Here is an 11,802-nt window from a genome sequence, read left to right as displayed (position 1 = left end):
TATCTGTCCTTCCAATGAATATTCAGGACTGATTTCCTGGTTGACTGGTTCGATCTCCTTGCAGTCCAAGAGACTCTCAAGAGTCTTCTTCAACACCACAGTTCAAAAGCATCAATTCTTTGGCACTCAGTTTTCATTAAGGTCCACCTCTCATATCCTTACATGACTACTGAAGAAACCATGGCATTGACTAGACAGACCCTTGTTGGCAAAGTAATGTCTCTGCTTTTTAATATGCTATCTAGGTTGGTCATAGCTTTTCTTCCAAGGAGCAAGCATCTTTTAATTCCATGGCTGTAGTCACCATCTGCAGTGATTTTGGAGCCCCCCCAAAAAATAAAGTCTCTCACTGTTTCCATTGTTTCCCCATCTGTTTGCCATGAATTGATGGGACTGGAAGCCATGATCTTAGTTTTCTGAATGTTGAACTTTAAGCCAACTTTTTCACTGTCCTCTTTGACTTTCATCAAGAGGCTCTTTATTTCTTCTTTGATTCCTGCTGTAAGGGTGGTGTCATCTGCATATCTGAGGTTCTTGATATTTCTCTGGGCAATCTGTTCATCCAGCCCAGTGTTTCTCATGATGTACTCTGCACATAAGTTAAATAAGCAGGGTGATGATATACAGCCTTGACGTACTCCTTTTCCTATTTGGAACCAGTCTGTTGTTCCATGTCCAGTTCTAACTGTTGCTTCTTGACCTGCATACAGATTTCTCAGGAGGCAGGTCAGGTGGTCTGGTATTCCCATCTCTTTCAGAGGTTTCCACAGTTTGTTGTGATCCACACAGTCAAAGGCTTTGGTGTAGTCAATAAAGCAGAAGATGTTTATCTAGAACTCTCTTGCTTTTCTGAAGGAAAAGTAAACATGTGAATCTTTTGAGACTTTATGCATGTTGTTTATGAAGTTAATTTTTTTTTTTTTTTTTTAAGGCTCAACAGGATGTTCCTGCCTGGTTAGAAGAAATTTCCTTTAGTACGTATGGTCCTGGCTTCAGTGGTAGGACAAGAGGAAATGTGTTTGCATCAGTTGATACTAGAAAGGTTAGTTGAGGGGGAAAATTTAGAAATTGGCTTCTTGTTATTTACTCTTTGTAAATGTTGCACTTAATATTGTGAAGTAACTATAACAATAACTTAAGCCATTATTTTCATGCTTGGAAGATTAATGTTTCTCTAAAAATTTTATGTACATATATAGTTTTGGTCTTAAAGGGGAGGAATTTAATTTAATTATGCTCAAACACTTTCCTTTCCCATTTTAAATTCTAATTTAGGATCTTCTGAGATTTTCGTAGTAATTCTTTATTTTTTGAATTCTGACCACATTATTAGGTAAGACGAGATAATAGCAGTGTGGTTACATATCTTTTCTATTGTGTCAGTCTAGGCAACATAATTTTTATACAGAAGAAACAATGGGCATACTAGTCATTAAGTATTTATGCTTATTCATTAAAGTGAAGAACTTTGTTTTTCCATTTGCCAAAACTATTGGCTTACATTTTTTCTTGAAATACTCTGCAATTTAAACTTCCTAGGTTGATATGGACCTTTTGTCAAATAGATTGGATTCAGTGAGAATGAAATTTTTTGTTTGGGGAAGAAATGGTAGACAGCTTGAGTCCTTGCTATCAGTCTAGGTAGTGTAACTTTTAACGCTACATAAAATTAAATGTTTGTTTGTTTCTTTTTTAAGAATTACCTCCGCAGGAGCTCTTTGAACACAGCAGGGTTTTCTTCATCACAAGCTCCTAATCCAGTAGATGATGAGTCATGGGATTAAAACGAAAATAACCTGCAAGTTTGTGGTACAGTTTTGATGCAGAGAAGAAAGTAGTTTTGATTTTTGATTTTTTAAGACAAAAGTATGAAACCTTGCATCTCCTATCCTTCTGTTTGTACTCCCACCCTTAAAAAAAAAATCCTTACTGACTAGTTATGTGAAATGCTGAAAGTTACAACGTGTTAACCAGAAAGATTAAAACATTCTAAATGTCTTGCCTATTTCTATTGTATTCTTCAAGGGTTTTAGACATACTTCATGTCTAAATGCCATGTCTTAGTATAGTGTTTATTGATCCTAGAGCAAACAGGATTATAGGATACACTTTTGGTTAAAAATTATTGGGTTCTATTTTTGCTTAAAAGGAGTCTTTAAACAATAGTGTGTCACTGAAATGGAATGACATGATTTTCATGATAGAAACAGTGAAAGACAAGCTTTTAAAAGCAACTTTGATTTTATATCATCAGATGTGTGATGAACATGGTTGAATGTTTGCAACGAGAACTCCGTACTCAATGATACAACTGTTTGTATTTATAATATACAGACTTCTCCTTAAAAATAAAGGATGATGCTGTTCTCTAGAAACATCCCACCCTCTCCTTCTCCCTGATCCATGTCAATGTATGACAAAAACCACTACAATATTGTAAAGTAATTAGCCTCCAACTAATAAAAAGAAATGGAAAAAAAAAATAAAGGATGAAACTCTTTCCCCCCTAAGTTTTCCAACAGCACGTTTAATTTTTCTTGTTACAGATTATAGTTCTCAACTCTTGTATTTTGAAATTATGAGGCTTGTGAAGCCAATGAAGTGAAAAGTCTTATATAAATTGAATATGTATAATATACATTAATACACAGATGCAGTAATGAAAATCATTCTTTGAGCTCAAACTATATCAACAGAAACAGTGTTGTTCACTCTTGCCATACTTAATTTTTTTATATTTTAATATTGAGGGTGAAAACTTTTTTTCACTTCCCATTATGTATCTTAAATTTACTGTGTCTACGTGTACCCCAGTGTTCATCGCAGCACTGTTTACAATAGCCAGGACACGGAAGCAACCTAGATGTCCATCGGCAGACGAGTGGATAAGAAAGCTGTGGTACATATACACAATCGAATATTACTCAGCTATTAAAAAGAATGCATTTGAATCAATTCTAATGAGGTGGATGAAACTGGAGCCTATTATACAGAGTTAAGTGAGTCAGAAAGAAAAACACCAATACAGTACGGTAACGCATATATGTGGAATTTAGAAAGATGGTAACGATAAACCTTTATGCGAGACAGGAAAAGAGACACAGATGTAAAGAACAGACTTTTGGACTCTGTGGGAGAAGGCAAGGGTGGGATGATTTGAGAGAATAGCATTGAAACGTGTATATTATCATATGTGAAATAGATCGCCAGTCCAGGTTCGATGCATGAGACAGGGTGCTCAGGGCTGGTGTACTGGGATGACCCTGAGGGATGGGATGGGGAGGGAGTTGGGAGGGAGGGTCAGGATGGGGAACACATGTACATGCATGGCTGATTCATGTGAATGTATGGCAAAAACTACTACAATGTTGTAAAGTAATTAGTCTGCAATTAAAATAAATTAAAGAGTAATAATTTTAAAAAAGAGGGAAGAAGGGCAAACAAAAGCTTACTGTGTCTAGATTGTAAGAAATTCTTACTAAATCATTAAATAAATGAACCAAAATATTAACATAAAGCAAGTGAGACATAAACACAGGGGGACAAAAATAATCCGTTTCAGGTGTATGTTATTATTCACTTAGAATATCCAAAGCATCATTTCCTGAACATGTATGTCTTGTTATAGGAATTTTGGTTAGTAAATGAGGCATTGCAATTTAAAAGAGGAATGGAACATTCAACAGATTCTTCTGGGATAACTAGATGCCTACCCTCATGCCATGTTAAAAATCAACCCTGTGTGACATGTAAAAATTACAACTACAAAAAATACAGTTAAATATTAAACCTTTGACTTGGGAATGAGAGTTGACATTAAGCTCACAGGACAGAAATCATGAAGGAAACAATAGATTTGATCACAACAGAATTAGTTGCTTATATAGAAAAGGTGAAAAGGAAAAATATCACTATGACTATCGTGGATTATCAGCGTATAGTTATTTATATATGTGGGTCTGTAGGAAAACTGTTAGACAAATACACAAAGAACAGACAACTCAAAATGAGAAGTTTAGTTAAAAAGAATAAGCGACAGAAATTCCCTGGGAATCCAGTGATTAGGATCCCGTGCTTTCACTGCCAAAGACCTGGGTTTGATCCCTGATTGGGGGTACTAAGATCCTGCAAGCGAAAAAATAAACAGGATATATTAAACTTAATACTGTGAATCTCACTTCTGGGAAAGGCTAAATGAAAGTGTTTGCACCATTAGTTGTTTTGTCTGTATGTCTTAATTGTCTCTTCCAGTTTTGTTTACAAAGAGAATTTATAGGTCATTTCTTTTTTTATTTCCTCAAATAGCTTCTTGGTCATAGCCTGATTGCCTTAAAACTATTTTGAGTCACGCTTGATTTATCAAATTTACCATCAGAGCATTACTGAAACAAATGTAAAGAGAAAGTCACACGTTATACCATCATAAGAAGCCAATTATAAATGTCCAAATGTTCATCTACTTTCCTTATTTCTGAGTATAGATTTGAAAATTCTCCTTAAAAAATATCAAAGTAACAGATACACATATGACTAGAAAATAAAATTCTGTAGAAGGATTATAATAGAGCAATATCCTGCTGCCTCTCCCTTTCTAAATTGCTATTCCATATCCCACAGTTTACTGACTGTGCATGGTAAAGACCACTCACCTCATTCTCCCTTCTTTGGTAACTTTTTTCCAATTTTATTGAGATGCAGTTAATATATAGCACTGTGTAAGTTAGGGCATATAGCATATGGTTTTGCTTATACTGTATTGTGAAATGATTACTGCAATAAGTTTAGTCAGCATCCATCATCTTATAGTAGATAAAAAGAGAAAAGAAGAAAAAAATTGGTAACTTTAATATAGTTAGAAGTATACTTTGTGAGATGATAAAGACACCCTACTTCTGTTTTTACACTGCAACATCTGTAAACTATACATTTACATTTCCAAAGTTAACATCTGCATTCTGTGACAAAGCTCTCTTGTTATATCTACAAGTTGGTTCTAAAACTGAAAATCAATAGGGTTCACATTATATAATTTGTTCTCTGCATGGGCCAGTTAACATTGTCTGATTATCTTTCCTTTACTATTTATCCAGTTTTGCCACCTCTGTGTTTCTAGGGACAATTACTATAAATATTTCACAGACCAAATTTGCTTTAATTTTGGATAAACTCTTAGAGCAGTTTGCTTACCCTATAGTTCTATTGTCTTTCTCTTTTTGGGAGAAGAAATATGTGCTTTTCATCATAATATTTTCTGTGCTCAGAGTTAGTGTCTGGAAGCTAGATCCCCAAAGATGTTAATGTTCTTAAATTTTATAATGAGCAGACCTTTCAATTCTAGAGTATTTGGTGTGCTTTGCAGATCATATCATACTTTTCTGACTCTGGGAGTGTGTTGTATTTCTTTGATAATTTTCCCTAGATTTTCTTTGTTCTTTATGGAACTCCTGTTGATAATCAGATGCAGCTGCTGTTGCTGCTGAGTCACATCAGTTGTGTCCGACTCTGTGCGACCCCATAGACGGCAGCCCACCAGGCTCCCGTCCCTGGGATTCTCCAGGCAAGAATACTGGAGCATGTTGTCATTTCCCGCTCCAGTGCATGAAAGTGAAAAGTGAAAGTGAAGTGGCTCAGTCGTGTCGGACTCTTTGTGACCCCAAGGACTGTAGCCTACCAGGCTCCTCCGTCCATGGGATTTTCCAGGCAAGAGTACTGGAGTGGGTTGCCATTGCCTTCTCCAATCAGATGCTAGAACTACAAAATTAATCTCTTAAGTCTTCTGTCTTTCATGTTTTTTCATCTTTTTGCTTATGTTCTGGTAGAATACTATCTTTAAATCTTTTTTATGTACATTTTTTAGCAATTATATTTTATTTCCAATAACTATCTTATTTTCTTTTGTTTTTCCAAGTGTTGCTTAATAGTGAATTTTCTACTTCACTAATGCTTGTTTAATCCCTGGAATTTAACCTGAGAAATCTTCTTTTTTTTTTTTTAACATTATGTGTTTGTTTTCCTGCTGCTTGATATCAGAAATCTTTAGCCTTTATCAACTTTAAGTTGTTATGGTATATAGAATGCTGGCTTTAGGCAAATTCAGTAATCTGTTCGTTTTTGTGCCTTTCCTGCCAACTGCTAGAGTCTAGTGACCTCTCCTCCTCTATCTGTTTATTGAGGCCTCTTCTCAAGTGAGTGCCTAGTCACTTTTGTCAGTAGTGTCCAACTCTCTGCGTCCCCATGGACTGTGTAGCCTGTCAGGCTCCTCTGTCCAAGTAATTTTCCAGGCAAGAATACTGGAGTGGGTTGCCATTTCCTACTCTGGGGATCTTCCCGACTGGAAATGAATCTGTCTCTCTCCAGTCTCCTGCATTGAGAGGTGGATTGTTAACCACTAGCGCCACCTGAAAAGGCATAGGTTAAGATGTGAATAATAAAGCTTAGGTTTTCTTCCCTTGAATTCTTTGCATTTTAAAACTGCACAGTCAAAGGTTCTGGCCCAAAGTAAAGAAGCTCAAAATGTAGAATGTCAGGCATCAGCTGTACAAATGAAGGTTTGGAAATAATGGTGATGTTAGTAGAGAGGAAAGATGAAGAGTGGTCCTGATTTCATACTGGGTACATGACCCCTGCAGCCCATCTGTCCGTTAGGGTCTTGGGTAGGGTAGTGATTGTTTTCTGATTTAAGTTTTCAGCGCTGATAACATAGGGCAGCAGCATTCGACAGAAGTTCACCCCTTCTTTACACTTTAACCTCCTTTACACCCCTGGCTTTACATTTTGTGCTGTTCCTATAATCTCTTTATTGGTCCCCTAACTGGGGAGAAGAGAGCTTTTCATTTTGTGTGTTCATTATAGATTTTAAACTATGTTTAAAATGGCCATGTTAAAATTTTCAGCCACACGCCAGTGTGCATGATGCTGTAGTTGGCACTTAACGTTCAGTGTCAGCTTTAGATTTCCCTGCCAGTGTCCACGCAGAACCGGGAACCTAGTACCTCCTTAGGAAAAGCCCAGAATGGACTCGTATTATGTCCCACGATGCTAGTGGTGAGGAAAAGGGCTCTTTTACTATCCGACCAGCAGAGAGGTCAGCCTCGGGGTCAGACAGATGTGAGCGATCAGACAGTTGTGTGTGGCTGTGGTCACTTTGAAGCAGCTGGCGCTGGGAAGCAGCTTTACCTGCATCGCGGCTTGGTCACCGAGGCAGCTCTGAGCTGGTGGTCCTGCCCTTTCCCGAAGCAGGGCAGTGCTTTGCTCTGCCCGCTGCCGGGAATGACAGCTACTGAGGGCGTGGGGGTGGCAGGAACCTTCCCCTGGGGCGGAGCCAGAGGTTGGCTTCCTGGGATCCCAGGGACAGGGATAAGCAGATAGGAGGGCGTCCCTGCCGCTGAGAACTTGGCGCTGATTGCATCCAAGTGAGTGCGGGGCACGCCTGCGTGGTGGGCTGGCGCTGCTGTACTCTTGGGGTTCTCCCTTTAGAATCGCGGCTCCTAATCACTTTAGATCACGTTGCTTTTTCGACTCAAGTTTTACTTGAATTTTCAGGGGTTTTATCTGTGCTGTGCTTAGTCTTGTGCTTAGATTTATCTACCTATGTAATTCCATCCATAGACACAGCAAAAAGGTCAAGGAACCAAAGATTAAATGAGTCCTGCTTTAGAGACAGTTGGTGGTTCCCTGAGGAATTTCTTGTAAGGAGAGAGGACTGGGGGGAGGCACAATAAGGTGAGTGTGCTGGAACAGTAAGGATGCTTGAAATTGAAATGAGCAAATGATTTGTCCTAGAGTTTGGGGTCTGGCAATTTAGGTTAATCCTTTAAGTGCTTCATTAATTGTTTTGCTATAATTTAGGAGATTGCCAAATCATAGTAGGGCATTGAAATCTACTTCTCTGTGGGGGATTTTGCATGTAAGAATTCCTTGGAAAAGGTTTTTTGCTTTTTTTCCTTTTTTTTCCCTTTATCAGTGTTTTCTGGATTTGGAATCGTGCTTTTGTAGAATTCTTTTTCAGCATTCAGGAGCAAAGCCCGATTTTTTTCTTTCCTGTGTATATGAATTTACTGTCCCAAAGTCTTGGCTGTCTCTATCTAACCTGATTTTCTCCTTAGTTTTGGCAGAGGTTCACCACGTGAGGGGTATATTCTCAACAGGTACAAAAATGGTTTAAAATACTCATAAACTTTTATGTATAGGAAGAGACACTCCTGTATATCAAGGTGGGTATGATGCTTCATATTAGAGAACTAGTTGGAACAGCCTTAACACTGGCCTTATTCGATGACTTGCGTGGTACCTAGCACTATCAATGATCTGGTTTATCCTTCAGTCTGCTTTTACATAAAGACAATAACTGGAGTTTTCTTCATCCAGTGTGCATCCAGTGAAGATGCTACACAGTCAGTGCATGCAGTTACAATAAAATACTTTTAAAAGAGGCAGCCCTGTGTAAGAATGCAGAGTATCATAAACGTATGCTAGTGCCCTTATATTTTAATGTTCATTTTATTCTAATACAAAAAAATCCCCTACATACAAAGAAATTCTATTCCAAGAGCACATTCATAACTCTGGTTTGCTTGTAAATCCAAGAGGGGTACCCAAGCAGAACAGTCGGCTACACAGGGCTGTATGGCATTGGTTTATAATACTTACCACACAAACAATACATTAAAAAACAAAATTAAAACACTTTTAGTCTTACAGTACCTTGAAGAGTATAGTAGTACAGTACAGAAATAGCATACAGGAGCTGGCATTGAGTGAACAGGCAAGAAGAGTTACTGACTGGAGGAGGGAAAGGAGATGGGAAATGATAGACCTGAAGGATCGCCAGCAATAGGAAACAGAGGGCAAGCTGCCGTTTCACTCATGCCTCATGTTGATGGAATTCATGTTTGCATCCTTCAAAGTTAGCAATTTGAAGGTTTGTATTAGGGAACATACTGTATTGAATTAGCTGATATATCAGTGATCAATAAATAGTTGTTTCCTGAGAAACAGGTAGGGATCACATTTGCAACTATAGTGTTTGAGTTGCTTACAAATATCACAGGGATATGAGTCACACTTGTTAATTGGTCATATATCATCTCACTATCTTCATCTATTAATTGTTGCATCAGTCTTAGGATGTTCTACCACTTGAGATTTTTCATGATAATCTACAGATGCTAATCAACTAATGTATTTGTGCTAGTTAAATGGCAGGTTCTGACAGTTTTATCTTACCATGTTTGTCCCTCAAGTGGATTATCTTACTCTGTTACCAGTTATATGGGATGATGGAAAGTTTGATTTCAATAATTTATTTCAGTTCTATAGACAGAATTGTTATTGCTGTAGTGCCACAAATTAAAACCATCATTTGACCTATAGAACGTTTTGGTGCCAAAATCGGTTCAGTTCAGTCGCTCAGCTGTCTGACTCTTTGTGACCTCATGGACTGCAGCATGCCAGGCTTCCATGTCCATCACTGCCTCCCAGAGCTTACTCAAACTCGTGTTCATTGAGTCAGTGATTTCATCCAGCCATCTCATCCTCTGCCATCCCCTTCTCCTCCTGCCTTCTATCTTTGCCGGCATCAGGGTCTTTTCAAATGAGTCAGTTCTTCAAGTCAAGTGGTCAAGGTATTGGAGTTTCAGCTTCAGCATCCGTCCTTCCAAAGAATATTCAGGACTGATTTCCTTTAGGGTTGACTGGTTTGATCTCCTTGTGTTTAGCTTTCTTAGTAACAGCCAAAGAGTTTTCCAAAGTCGTTGAATTATTATTATTATAGCTACCAGCATTGTAGGAAGGTTGTTCCATTTGTTTCACGTCCTCATCATTATTTGTTATTGCCAGCTTTAAAATTTTAGCCATTTACTGTGGTTTTAATTTATGTTTACCTGATGGTTAGTGATGTCGGGCACCTTTTCATGTGTCTGTTGGTCATTTATTTCATTGTTTCTTCCTCTGTTTACATGTCTACCAATCACAGTCTTGGCAACAATACACCTGGGAGTCATACAAGAGGGTGAAGAAGAGATGGATTCAAGGGATGGGGTGTTATCTTACTGCTTCATGATGACACCAAGAGTTGTGAAATGGTTGATTGTTAGTCTTTTGAGTCACTGATTTTATCTACTAGGATGACACTAGCTGCTTTTAAGAAATCCCCAGAACTTCAGTGACTTAACAAGATGGAGGTAGGCTTTTGCTCACCTAACTGTCCAAGGAGGGTATTCCTGCAAGGTAGGCAGTCTTTCAAATGGTTATTTAGGTCTCCAAGTTTCTTCTGTCATGTGCCTCTTCTATCTTTGTATCTTTGGTGCATGGTTTCCAAGGACTTTATGCTTCTCTTCATCAAGCCAAGAAAAGGGAAAGAGTGGGGCCAGGGGAGGGCAGAGGTGGACTAGAGGAAGATGTTTATGAATTAGGCAAAGAAATGGCATATAGATCTCTCTTCCTATTCCACTGTTGATAACTTAATCACATCTAACTGTAAGGGAGGCAAGCCATCTCCAGCTGCTGTGTGTATGCTCAGTTGTTCTGTCGTGTTTGACTCTTTGACCCCATGGACTGTAGCCCACCAGGTTCTTCTGTCCATGGAATTTTCCAGGCAAGAATACTGGAGTGGGGTGCCATTTTCTGCTTCAGGGGGTCTTCCTAACCCAGGGATCAAACCCACGTCCCTTGAGTCTCCTGCATTTGCAGGTGGATTCTTTTACCGCTGCCTTGCTGGTATGGGAGAGACATATGTGATCAATATATCCCAAATATCATTTCAGTATATAATCAGTATAAAATTAAGGTATTTCACATTTTTGTACTGAATCTTTGAAATCCAATATATATTTTATAATTCCCTCATATCTCAATTTGGAAGCTGTTTTCATTGGAAATATTTAGTATTTAGATTTTATAAACTATACTGAATAGAGTAAATTGTGATTTAATACCCCATATAGATTCACATACTCAAGTTGTTTCAGATATACTTAAGTTTCCCAATAGCCAAATCAAGTCTCAAGCTTTAGATTAAGTAAAATAAAGTTTAAAAAATTCAGTTTCTCAGTTGAACTAGCTGTGTTTCAAGTGCTCAGTAGCCACATGTGCTTAGTGGCTAAGACTCTTTTAGCAACAGTGCAATTCTAAAGTCTAGACTAAATTCAGACTGTAAGCTCTAGGAAGGCAGGGACTTCTGCCTGGAACTGAGAAAGTGCTCAAGAAATATTTGTGGTTTGAAACGAATGTCATCCTATTCTGAAGTTGGTAAGAGTTGAGAGTGAGGTTTAATAAATAATTTAATTGAATAGCTGGGAGGAGGCCAGGCTTCCAAAGCCAAGATTTTGTCTCAAAAATTTAATTATTCTTAAGCATTTAGAGTATGCTTATTATATATAAATATAGGATTTATTTTTATTTATATATCCATTATATATTATGTGTATTTGTTTTAAAAAATATATTATTTATTTTATATATTATATAGCATATACTTTAGTTATATATTATATATAAATATAGCATTTATATATAGCATTTATTATTATTAAATACAGCATTTATACGTGCAGTGATTTAGGCTATAATGGCTATACATTTTTGGAAGATGTCTTTTTCCACTCAAGTGGTTAGCAACTCCTGTCAAATTGCATATTAATCACCACATAGTGGATTAGCTAAACAACTATGGAGGAAAATGTTCAAAGTTGATTTTTCTGCAATTCATTGGTTTGAATTTGGGGAATAGAAACTAAAGGAAAATGAAGTTAAAACAATTAAGGTTCAAATTCTGAAAAGTAATCATACATCCTATTTCACGTT

At 37.5% G+C, this 11,802-nt stretch overlaps 2 protein-coding genes across 2 annotated transcripts in view; one reads left to right on the top strand and one right to left on the bottom strand.

Moving 5' to 3' along the window:
* LOC136154645 (probable ATP-dependent RNA helicase DDX4) overlaps nucleotides 1–1,784 on the top strand; it is a 68,281-nt gene extending 66,497 nt beyond the window's left edge. Inside the window, exons 21-22 of the mRNA XM_065916846.1 lie at nucleotides 932–1,042; nucleotides 1,698–1,784. Of these exons, the coding sequence (XP_065772918.1) occupies nucleotides 932–1,042; nucleotides 1,698–1,784 (198 nt within the window). The remainder of the gene's footprint in view (nucleotides 1–931; nucleotides 1,043–1,697) is intronic.
* A 4,604-nt stretch (nucleotides 1,785–6,388) lies between these two features.
* The window catches only part of LOC136154644 (interleukin-31 receptor subunit alpha-like), a 78,193-nt gene continuing 72,779 nt past the window's right edge, over nucleotides 6,389–11,802 (bottom strand). The window contains 2 exon segments of the mRNA XM_065916845.1: nucleotides 6,389–6,398; nucleotides 7,177–7,336. Coding sequence (XP_065772917.1) covers nucleotides 6,389–6,398; nucleotides 7,177–7,336 — 170 coding nt within the window.

The sequence above is a fragment of the Muntiacus reevesi genome, chromosome X, assembly GCF_963930625.1.
Source record: "Muntiacus reevesi chromosome X, mMunRee1.1, whole genome shotgun sequence".
Lineage (NCBI taxonomy): Eukaryota > Metazoa > Chordata > Mammalia > Artiodactyla > Cervidae > Muntiacus > Muntiacus reevesi.
This window is presented reverse-complemented; position numbering and strand designations above follow the sequence as displayed.